We start from the raw sequence: 10,876 nt of genomic DNA, 5'->3' as shown, positions 1-10,876 counted from the left end.
CGCCTATGAATGACGTCAAGACGTATCGCATTAACGTGATGACGCCGCTTAATCATTAAAAACTGCCATTAAAAAAAGAACACAAAGTGTGATATAATTTGATGGACAAATGGCTTGCTTGAAGTGACTAATGTAGTGGCTTCCTGCCTTTTTGAATACGTCTGTAAAGGGCTATCAGTCGGGAAAAGAACTGTTGCAGCGAAAATGTTCCATGTTTTCATCTGCAGACAGCGGTGAACTGGACTCGCCTGCCTCCGAGCAAAACTACTGCAGTCCGGCAGAGAGCTCGGGCTGAACTGTTCAGAGGTAGGCTAGCTAACATTAGACGAGAACCTAAGACAAATTGCGGGGGCAGGAGAGCCTGCGCAGAAGCTACCTCTTGTCCTGGTAAGTAAACGCAAACTCAGCTGCTGTACTGCCTACTGTGGTGGCTAGCTAGCTACAGTATTTGGCTTCCAGCCGCAATGTCTATCCCAGGTGTAAACTGGCTGGCTAGATGCAGAAATGGAAGCTAGGTTAGTTAGCTAGATCTGGATAGCTAGCAATCTAATAAAATAACCAATTTGCTATAGTTACACTGGATAGCAATATTTTTTTTCTACATAAACAAATGGCATTAAGAGCAATTGGGTCCAAACGTATTGTAAATGACCAGCTACTACAAACTAGACAGTAGCTACAAACAAGTTGCAGTCGTGTGCAGAAATAATCATTGTAATAGGTTTCACATGCAAAAGGTGGTATAGCTAGGACACATTTCAACTTCACTGTAATTACTGTACAGCGAACGTGCTATTACATTTATGCAGTAATCCATACAGATTGTAGCTGTTCAAGTGAAACTATATTGGATGGAACCTGTCAAATACATTTTTTATTTTATTTCAGTCCACAGATGAAAATATTGGAGGTTTTAGTATGTGAATCAAACCATCACTAGCGGAAGGTCATCCATTCCAGACACATCTCTTTACACAAAGTTATCTTGGAGGATAGCCTACCTACACCATGGCAAGCAGGAGGAAGTCAACAACACCTTGCATGGTCCTGCCTTCTTCTAACGTGATGGAGGATGCAGACATGCAGGTGGGGGAGGGGAAGGATGGAGCTGAGAGCGCTGCAGAGGGACTTACAGACACCGCTGTGGTCTCCACTGACCCAGAGACAGGTGGGGAAGGGTTTTATTCTTCTTCAACATGTTGCTCACATCTGTTTCTTGAAATGTTAATCACCTGGCTCGATCTTGACTGGCTGCATCACCACTTGGTATGGCAACTGCTTGGCATCCAACCGCAAGGCGCTACAGAGGATAGTGCGTACGTTCCGGTACATCACTGGGGCTGCGCTCCATGCCATCCAGGACGTTTATACCAGGTGGTGTCAGAGGAAAGCCCTAAAAATTGTCAGACTCCAGCCACCCAAGTCCTAGACTGTTCTTTCTGCTACCGCACGGCAAATATGGAACCAACAGGACCCTGAACAGCTTCTACCCCCAAGCCATAAAACTGTTAACCAATAGCTACCCGGACTAACTATCTGCATTGACCCTTTTTGCACTCTTGACTAATCACTTACACTGCTGCACTGTTTATCTATATTGTTGCCTAGTCACTTTGTCCCTACCTATATGTACATATCTGCCTCAATTACATCGTATCCCTGCACATTGACTCGGTGCTGGTACCCCTTGTATATAGCCTAGTTATTGTTACTCAGTGGATATATTCAAATAAAATGTATTTATATAGCCCTTGTTACATCAGCTGATATATCAAAGTGCTGTACAGAAACCCAGCCTAAAACCCCAAACAGCAAGCAATGCAGGTGTAGAAGCACGGTGGCTAGGAAAAACTCCCTAGAAAGGCCAAAACCTAGGAAGAAACCTAGAGAGGAACCAGGCTATGAGGGGTGGCCAGTCCTCTTCTGGCTGTGCCGGGTGGAGATTATAACAGAACATGGCCAAGATGTTCATAAATGACCAGCATGGTCAAATAATAATAATCACAGTAGTTGTCGAGGGTGCAGCAAGTCAGCACCTCAGGAGTAAATGTCAGTTGGCTTTTCATAGCCGATCATTGAGAGTATCTCTACCGTTCCTGCTGTCTCTAGAGAGTTGAAAACAGCAGGTCTGTGACAGGTAGCACGTCCGGTGAACAGGGCAGGGTTCCATAGCCGCAGGCAGAACAGTTGAAACTGGAGCAGCAGCACGGCCAGGTGCTATTCCTTGTGTTATTATTTTTCCTTTTCTCTTATCTTTCTATCTGCGTTGTTGGGAACGACCTGTAAGTAAGCAGTCTACACCTGTTGTTTACCAAGCATGTGACAAATAAAATGTGATTTGATTTTGTTCTGTTGGCACTAAACAGGAGAAAAGCTTTTGAAACCTATATGAAATGCCCATATTGACCTACTGTTTCAAAACCGATCTGCTATGGTGTGCTCTACTCCTGAAAATGACCCTTGTTCTCTGATGTAGTTAAACTAACATAGCTGGGCAATTTACTTTTCAGAGCACGACATCAGTCATTCCAGCGGAGAGGACGGTGTCACCTGCACAGGAGTGAAACGCAGCAACCAACCAACCCTGGAGCAGACGCTCAGTGACCTTCTCTCGGATGGGGGTTACACACAGCATGAGACTGAAGAGAGTGATGACCCCGCCTCAGCTGGCATCTCACTCAGCAAAACCCCCATCATGAAAATGAGGGGTAAATCGGAACCGAAGAGGATCGCCGTGTCTCTGAAAGCAGCCGAGGAGAGTGACGGGATGGGAGAGAGTGAAGGGGAGCAGGAGCCTATCGAAGCACCTCTGGGGCTGGGTTTCCTCACTCCTGTAGAGAAGATGAGCCCACATTACACTGAGTCCATGAAACACAGTGTTCTCCTGAACATTCCCAATATGATGTCATCAGAGCATAAGAAATCTTCTGTCCTCAGCTCCAATATGTCTGGACTCCAGCTCCCTCCTGGTCTGGCCCAGGTCCTCTCAGCTCTGCAGGCCCAGCAGGTGATCATATTTTCAAATTCTTTGAAATTGTAAATTGTATAAAACAAATCATCTTTCACTGCTGTTGATACTATGTAATGTTACTGATAAATAAGTGACTAAAACCTCTCTCTCTCTGCTCTTGCTCTCTACTCTCTCTCTTGCGTTCTCTTTCTCCCTCCCCGCAGAGCGCCCAAGCCCAGCTCCTCATCCCCGTCAGCAGCATCCCCTCATACAACCAATCCATGGATACCAACACAGTCCTGGTCAACACCTACAAGAAGTTCCCGTACCCTTCAGTATCAGAGATCATGGGTCTGTCGGCTCAGACCAAATTCAGTGAGGAACAGATAAAGATCTGGTTCTCTGCCCAGCGTCTGAAGCACGGGGTCAGCTGGACACCCGAGGAGGTGCTTTTTCTGTTAGATTCATGTTTGTCTTATACCAGAGTTACATTTTTGGGGGGGATATAGTGTTGTTATTGTGATTTTTTAAAACGTATTTTCAGTCATTGAATATACACTGCTCAAAAAAATAAAGGGAACACTTAAACAACACAATGTAACTCCAAGTCAATCACACTTCTGTGAAATCAAACTGTCCACTTAGGAAGCAACACTGATTGACAATACATTTCACATGCTGTTGTGCAAATGGAATAGACAAAAGGTGGAAATTATAGGCAATTAGCAAGACACCCCCAAAAAAGGAGTGATTCTGCAGGTGGTGACCACAGACCACTTCTCAGTTCCTATGCTTCCTGGCTGATGTTTTGGTCACTTTTGAATGCTGGCAGTGCTTTCACTCTAGTGGTAGCATGAGACGGAGTCTACAACCCACACAAGTGGCTCAGGTAGTGCAGTTCATCCAGGATGGCACATCAATGCGAGCTGTGGCAAAAAGGTTTGCTGTGTCTGTCAGCGTAGTGTCCAGAGCATGGAGGCGCTACCAGGAGACAGGCCAGTACATCAGGAGACGTGGAGGAGGCCGTAGGAGGGCAACAACCCAGCAGCAGGACCGCTACCTCCGCCTTTGTGCAAGGAGGTGCACTGCCAGCGCCCTGCAAAATGACCTGCAGCAGGCCACAAATGTGCATGTGTCTGCTCAAACGGTCAGAAACAGACTCCATGAGGGTGGTATGAGGGCCCGACGTCCACAGGTGGGGGTTGTGCTTACAGCCCAACACCGTGCAGGACGTTTGGCATTTGCCAGAGAACACCAAGATTGGCAAATTCGCCACTGGCGCCCTGTGCTCTTCACAGATGAAAGCAGGTTCACACTGAGCACATGAGCACATGTGACAGACGTGACAGAGTCTGGAGACGCCGTGGAGAACGTTCTGCTGCCTGCAACATCCTCCAGCATGACCGGTTTGGCGATGGGTCAGTCATGGTGTGGGGTGGCATTTCTTTGTGGGGCCGCACAGCCCTCCATGTGCTCGCCAGAGGTAGCCTGACTGCCATTAGGTACCGAGATGAGATCCTCAGACCCCTTGTGAGACCATATGCTGACACATGCACATTTGTGGCCTGCTGGAGGTCATTTTGCAGGGCTCTGGCAGTGCACCTCCTTGCACAAAGGCGGAGGTAGCGGTCCTGCTGCTGGGTTGTTGCCCTCCTACGGCCTCCTCCACGTCTCCTGATGTACTGGCCTGTCTCCTGGTAGCGCCTCCATGCTCTGGACACTACGCTGACAGACACAGCAAACCTTTTTGCCACAGCTCGCATTGATGTGCCATCCTGGATGAACTGCACTACCTGAGCCACTTGTGTGGGTTGTAGACTCCGTCTCATGCTACCACTAGAGTGAGAGCACCGCCAGCATTCAAAAGTGACCAAAACATCAGCCAGGAAGCATAGGAACTGAGAAGTGGTCTGTGGTCACCACCTGCAGAATCACTCCTTTTTTGGGGGTGTCTTGCTAATTGCCTATAATTTCCACCTTTTGTCTATTCCATTTGCACAACAGCATGTGAAATGTATTGTCAATCAGTGTTGCTTCCTAAGTGGACAGTTTGATTTCACAGAAGTGTGATTGACTTGGAGTTACATTGTGTTGTTTAAGTGTTCCCTTTATTTTTTTGAGCAGTGTATATGTTTTAATTGTTGTCGCTCTGTTGAAGGGGGTGCTTGCTAGTACGCTTTTCATTGTACCATTTACACTACGTCTATCCTGTGCATATGACAAATCCACTTTTTGATTTGAGGTGGAGGAGGCCAGGAGAAAGCAGTTCAACGGGACTGTGCACACGGTGCCTCAGACCATCACTGTTATCCCGGCCCACCAGCTCTCTGCTGCGGCCAACGGCCTGCAGTCTATCCTCCAGACCTGTCAGATAGTAGGGCAGCCAGGCCTGGTTTTTACACAGGTTGGTACTTATTGATGACATTGTGGATGATGTAATGTCATATTTTCTGTTTATAGTTTCTCAACTCAATATGTCTTGTTAGTTGTTGTAATATTGTGGAGTGAGTGAAACTTTTCTAAACTCTGAACAGGTTGGCACGCCTGTGACCACACCCATCACCTTGACAGTAGCAGGGATGCCAAGCCACAGCCAGGTCCCCAAGATGTCCTCCCACCAGACCAGCCCAGCCGTCAGTGAGATGAAGAGAGCCACCACTGTCCAGCCTCCCTCCCTGACCCCACAGGAGAACTCGGCCCTCAGCGCCGACCACTTTGGAATGCGTCCCAAGAAGTCCAAGGAGCAGCTGGCGGAGCTGAAAGCCAGCTACCTGAAGAACCACTTCGCCAGCGACGCGGAGATCGCCAGGCTCATGACGCTGACCGGCCTCACAAAAGGGGAGATCAAGAAGTGGTTCAGCGACACGCGCTACAACCAGCGCAACTCCAAGAACAGCAACGTCATCGTGTTCCACGACAGCCAGAGTCCCAGGGGTCACAGCAGCGGCACCACCATCGTCATTGACTCCAGCGACGAGACCCCTCAGTCTCCACCGCCCACACCATCCGTCAAAGAGAAAGAGCCACGTCCCAAGACCTGGAACTCCTTCCCAGACTTCACATTGCAGAAGTTCAAGGAGAAGACAGCAGAGCAGCTGGTGGTTCTTGAGGAGAGTTACCAGAAGGTAAGTACTCCGTCTGACGACGAACTGACCCGGCTGAGGACGGAGACCAAGCTGACCAGGAGAGAGATCGACGCCTGGTTCACAGAGAAGAGGAAGGTAGTGGAAGCAGAGTCACCTGAGCTGAAAGCAGAGCGGATGGAGAGCGAGGCTACCTCGTCTAGAAAAGGATCCCAGACCCCTCCGGGTAGCCGGCGGCCAAACAGGGGGGACAAGAACATTGGAAAGAAAACCCCCGAGCAGCTCCACGTCCTGAAGAGTGCCTTTGTCCGTACCCAATGGCCCTCCACAGAGGAATATGACAAGCTGGCAGAGGAGAGCGGGCTGCCCAGGGTCTACGTAGTCAACTGGTTCGGAGATACCCGGTACTCCTTCAAGAACGGCAACGTCAAGTGGTTCTTCCACTACCAGAGCGGCAACGTAGAGGGACTGAACGGCAACAAAAACAGGAAGAGGAGGATACGTAACCGAGGCTGGGGGAGGTCTCGGAGCAGGAAGGCCAAGAGGTCAACCAGCACGGAGAAGTCACCACCACTGCCCATCATCAAGTTGAAGTCTGGGAAAGACATTCTGAAGGAGTATTACCTGAAGCACAAGTTGTTGAATGAGCAGGACCTGGATGAGCTTGTGACCAAGTCTAGTATGGGATACGAGCAGGTGAGAGAGTGGTTCGCTGAGATACACAAGAGGGAAGATATGGTTGCTGATCCGTTTGGGGATGCTGAGGTAAACGTGGAGCAGCAGGAAGAGGAAGCGTTGCTGGGTGAGAATGAGATGGTACCTGAAGAGCAGGATGACACCGTGGTGGGCGAGGAAGATGATGAGGAGGAGGAGGAGGAGGAGGAGGATGATGACGACACTGATGAAAGTGATTCTTGGGAGCCCTCTCAGGGTGCCAGAAAAACACAGTCGGAGTAGTGAAGGACAGCTGGGCTGTGTTCGTTAGGCACCAAATGGAAGGAAAATGGACTGAAACAGTGAGGGACTACATGGAATTGTCCAATTAGAAATGCCCATTTTTGCTTTGTTCCAAAACATTTTGCTATGGTGTTCCCAAATGGATTTAGTCCAACAGCACAAACACATTTAACTTTCTCTTACGTGTTTTAAAGGGTACTGTCTGAATGCAAGACTGAACGATAATATCCCACCAATACAAACAATATGTGCACCTTTTTACAGTGCTAGTGTAGCGCCATTAGTCAATCTCGTCAAGAATTACAACCAGTATTTTAAATACCTAATTTTATATGAATTGGTCAGACATTAAAATGCTGAAATTCAATTGATAATACAATATTTGATATGATGATAATTCATGGAAAATTGACAATTGTTAATCTACAGTATTCGGCACAGTTATTTATGTGCAATTAAGAGGTCCTTTTTTTAATGGCTAATGTCTCTCGTATATATCCCTATTATTATAGAGATTACAAAGTACTGTAAGTACATTCATGGAATGAATGCAATGAATCATGTGAAATCAGATTATATTATGGATTCCTATTGAAATTGGTTGGAGGAACTGCGGTGCCAAAGTTAGCTATTGAATGTGGACTCCTGTGCTATGAAAGACTTAGAAACCAAGGGACTCGAGAGTAGGAGTGCTGATCTAGGATCAGTTTAGCCTTTTAGATTCTAATGAGTCCGTAGACCGACCCATGAGCTCGTGTGAATCCTTAAAGAGATGGGTGGGGCTAAGGCTTAAGAGGGTGTGAACAAATTCGAGCTCTCTGGCAAGTGTGAAAAAAAACAACCTTAAGGCTTTTCCTCAACTGGTTATACAAGAATAGCAATTTTTAAAGCTACATAGCTTTCTCCAACTGTAGTGTATAATATACCATTACGAAGCTCTGAGTCTGTACTATGTAAAAGATTACATACATACTCTAAGACGCTTTATGAATACGGGCCTGGAGGCCCAGTATGTACAGTACCAGTCAAAAGTTTGGACACACCTACTCATTCCAGGGTTTTTCTTTATTTTTACTATTTTCTACATTGTAGAATAATAGTGAAGACATCAAAACTATGAAATAACACATATGGAATCATGTAGTATCCAAAAAAGTGTTATATTTTTATTTTATTTTAGATTCTTCAAAGTAACCACCCATTGCCTTGATGACAGCTTTGCACACTCTTGGCATTCTCTCAACCAGCTTCATGAGGTTGTCACCTGGAATGCATTTCAATTAACAGGTGTGCCTTGTTAAAGTAATTTGTGGAATTTCTTTCCTTGATGCGTTTGAGCCAATCAGTTGTGTTGTGACAAGGTAGGGGTGGTATACAGAAGAAAAGACCAAGTCCATATTATGTCAAGAACAGCTCAAATAAGCAAACAGAAGTGACAGTCCATTACTTTAAGACATGAAGGTCAGTAAATCCAGAAAATGTAAAGAAGTTTTAACATTTCTTCAAGTGCAGTCGCAAAAACCATCAAGTGCTATGATGAAACTGGCTCTCATGAGGATTGCCACAGGAAAAGAAGACTCAGAGTTACCTCTGGTGCAGAGGATAAGTTAATTTGAGTTAACTGCACCTCAGATTGCAGTCCAAATAAATGCTTCACCGAGTTCAAGTAACAGACGCATCTCAACATCAGCTGTTCAGCGGAGACTGCATGAATCAGGCCTTCATGGTCGAATTGCTGCAAAGAAACCACTACTAGAGGACACCATTAAGAAAAAGATACTTGCTCGTGTTTCCTGGCCCAAGCAATGGACATTAGACCGGTGGAAATCTGTCCTTTGGTCTGTAGGCCAAATTTGAGATTTTTGGTTCCAACCGCTGTGTCTTTGTGAGACACAGAGTAGGTGAATGGAGGATCTCTGCATGTGTAGTTCCCACCGTGAAGCATGGAGGAGGAGGTGTGGGGGTGCTTAGCTGGTGACACTGTCTGTGATTTATTTGGAATTCAAGGCACACTTAACTAGCATGGCTACCACAGCATTCTGCAGAGATACACCATCCCATCTGGTTTGGGCTTAGTGGGACTATCATTTGTTTTTCAACAGAACAATGACCCAACACACCTCCAGGCTGTGTCAGGGCTATTTGACCGAGAAGGAGAGTGATGGAGTGCTGCATCAGATGACCTGGCCTCCACAATCACCCGACCTCAACCCAATTGAGATGGTTTGGAATGAGTTGGACTGCAGAGTGAAGGAAAAGCAGCCAACAAGTGCTCAGCATATGTGGGAACTCTTTCAAGACTGTTGGAAAAGCATTCCTCATGAAGCTGGTTGAGAGAATACCAAGAGAGTGCAAAGCTGCCAAGGCAAAAGGTGGCTACTTTGAAGAATCTCAAATATAACAAAAAAATGTTTTGGGTTACTACATGATTCCATATGTGTTATTTCATAGTTTTATGTCTTCACTATTATTCTACAATGTAGAAAATAGTAAAAATAAAGAAAAACCCTTGAATGAGTGGGTGTGGCCAAACTTTTGACTGGTACTGTATACTGTGGTGTCTCTGAAGGAAACTGACAGTGTAGCACTTATTATTGTGCACTTTGCCCACTACTGTATTAAAGACATGCTCCGGAACTTTTGCGATTACCAAGTATTTTTTAAACGTCCTGCTTTGGACTGGACGTGTCAGTGTTCAGACCCCCCGCAAGGTCTCTGTGTTCTATGTCAGTGATGTGAGGTAGTACACAATTTAGCTGAACGCTACTTTCAGAACTACTGGCTAAAATGTATACAAAAGTACCGGAGAATCTCTTTAACATGTTCTTGTGGGGGAAAACAACTTTGATTAGGCACCTTATATCCCTTTGACCCTTTAATGGCTTTAGAGACCAAATCTCTTTCTATATGAGATCTTTTTGAACGCTGTAAAACTAAGTATTTTGCCTTGTATTGTCCTCCTCTGAAATGATTCTATTTTCAAGAGGATGCACCTTATTGACTTACCCCTCTCCTTGTGGATCAATTCTAAAGTTGGGTGTTGATATGACACAAATGAAAATCAGTGGACTGTATGTGGCCTACTGCTTCCCCAGCACAACCAACTGGCACAATGTGGGTCCCTATTTCAATCATGTGAAACTCTGCTGACTTGGAAACATGTAACGTGAGTTTGAATTATGTATAACGTTTGTTTTTAAGACTGCAGTACTTGTATGTATGAAGACTAGTGTTGGAGGACTTGATACAGGGCTGTTTTCAAACAAGTGTTTTTCTAATGTATGTTCAGATGCATGTTTGTATTGTTTTTCTTTTCTTTTGAAAACGTTTGCAGACTATGCTCTCCCCAACTGTCATTTTAAATGACAAGTTTTGACATGTGCACATTAGTAGAACCAAGACATTGTTTCTTACCTGTAAGCCTTGTCCTATATGCTCTGGTCACTGGGTTCTAGCCTGGCCCGGACCTGAGGAGTTACCAACGGTTTCTCAATCTATTCTAAACATGCTTTACCAAGTTCTAGTCACTTTGGTTCTAGAATCTCAATCTAGAATCTAGTTGAAACATCACAACATTTTACAGAAAAACGGATGGATTCTGAACCTTTTTGAGGAGACAAACCTATGTGCCTGCATGGCTCATTCTTTCTGAGCAGGGTTTCATCAAGACTTGACAACAGAAGAGGTGGAGGAGGAGAAGATCGTGGATACCTCATGCTCATCATAAACATTTCAAATTGGGCAGCATGTTATGCTGTGAAATCGTTTACGTTTTCATGCAGGAACAGTTATTTGTACCATAGTTAAGGTAAAAGATGCATTTGAATTTTGAGATCCATATAGTGCATGAAATAATCACCTGACTGCAGATTAGACAGCATTATGT

The 10,876-nt window shown here is 45.6% G+C and overlaps 1 protein-coding gene across 1 annotated transcript; it reads left to right on the top strand.

Annotated features, from left to right (window-relative positions):
• Positions 1 to 46: 46 nt before the first annotated feature.
• Positions 47 to 8,042, top strand: LOC120031545 (zinc fingers and homeoboxes protein 1-like). The gene is made up of 6 exons (XM_038977345.1): positions 47 to 387; positions 889 to 1,168; positions 2,511 to 3,007; positions 3,175 to 3,396; positions 5,193 to 5,354; positions 5,485 to 8,042. The coding sequence occupies exons 2-6, from the start codon at positions 1,009 to 1,011 to the stop codon at positions 6,988 to 6,990; spliced, it is 2,547 nt and encodes an 848-aa protein (XP_038833273.1). The 5' UTR covers positions 47 to 387; positions 889 to 1,008; the 3' UTR covers positions 6,991 to 8,042.
• Positions 8,043 to 10,876: the final 2,834 nt, after the last annotated feature.

This window comes from Salvelinus namaycush, chromosome 37 (genome assembly GCF_016432855.1).
Source record: "Salvelinus namaycush isolate Seneca chromosome 37, SaNama_1.0, whole genome shotgun sequence".
Classification (NCBI taxonomy): Eukaryota; Metazoa; Chordata; class Actinopteri; order Salmoniformes; family Salmonidae; genus Salvelinus; species Salvelinus namaycush.
This window is presented reverse-complemented; position numbering and strand designations above follow the sequence as displayed.

Excerpts from the sequence above, each read along its gene's own strand:
- LOC120031545 (XM_038977345.1), top strand. The coding sequence starts at position 1,009 with ATGGCAAGCAGGAGGAAGTCAACAACACCTTGCATGGTCCTGCCTTCT. Across the intron at positions 1,169-2,510 it reads CTCCACTGACCCAGAGACAG|AGCACGACATCAGTCATTCC; the intron begins GTGGGGAAGGGT and ends TTTACTTTTCAG. Across the intron at positions 3,008-3,174 it reads CAGCTCTGCAGGCCCAGCAG|AGCGCCCAAGCCCAGCTCCT; the intron begins GTGATCATATTT and ends CCCTCCCCGCAG.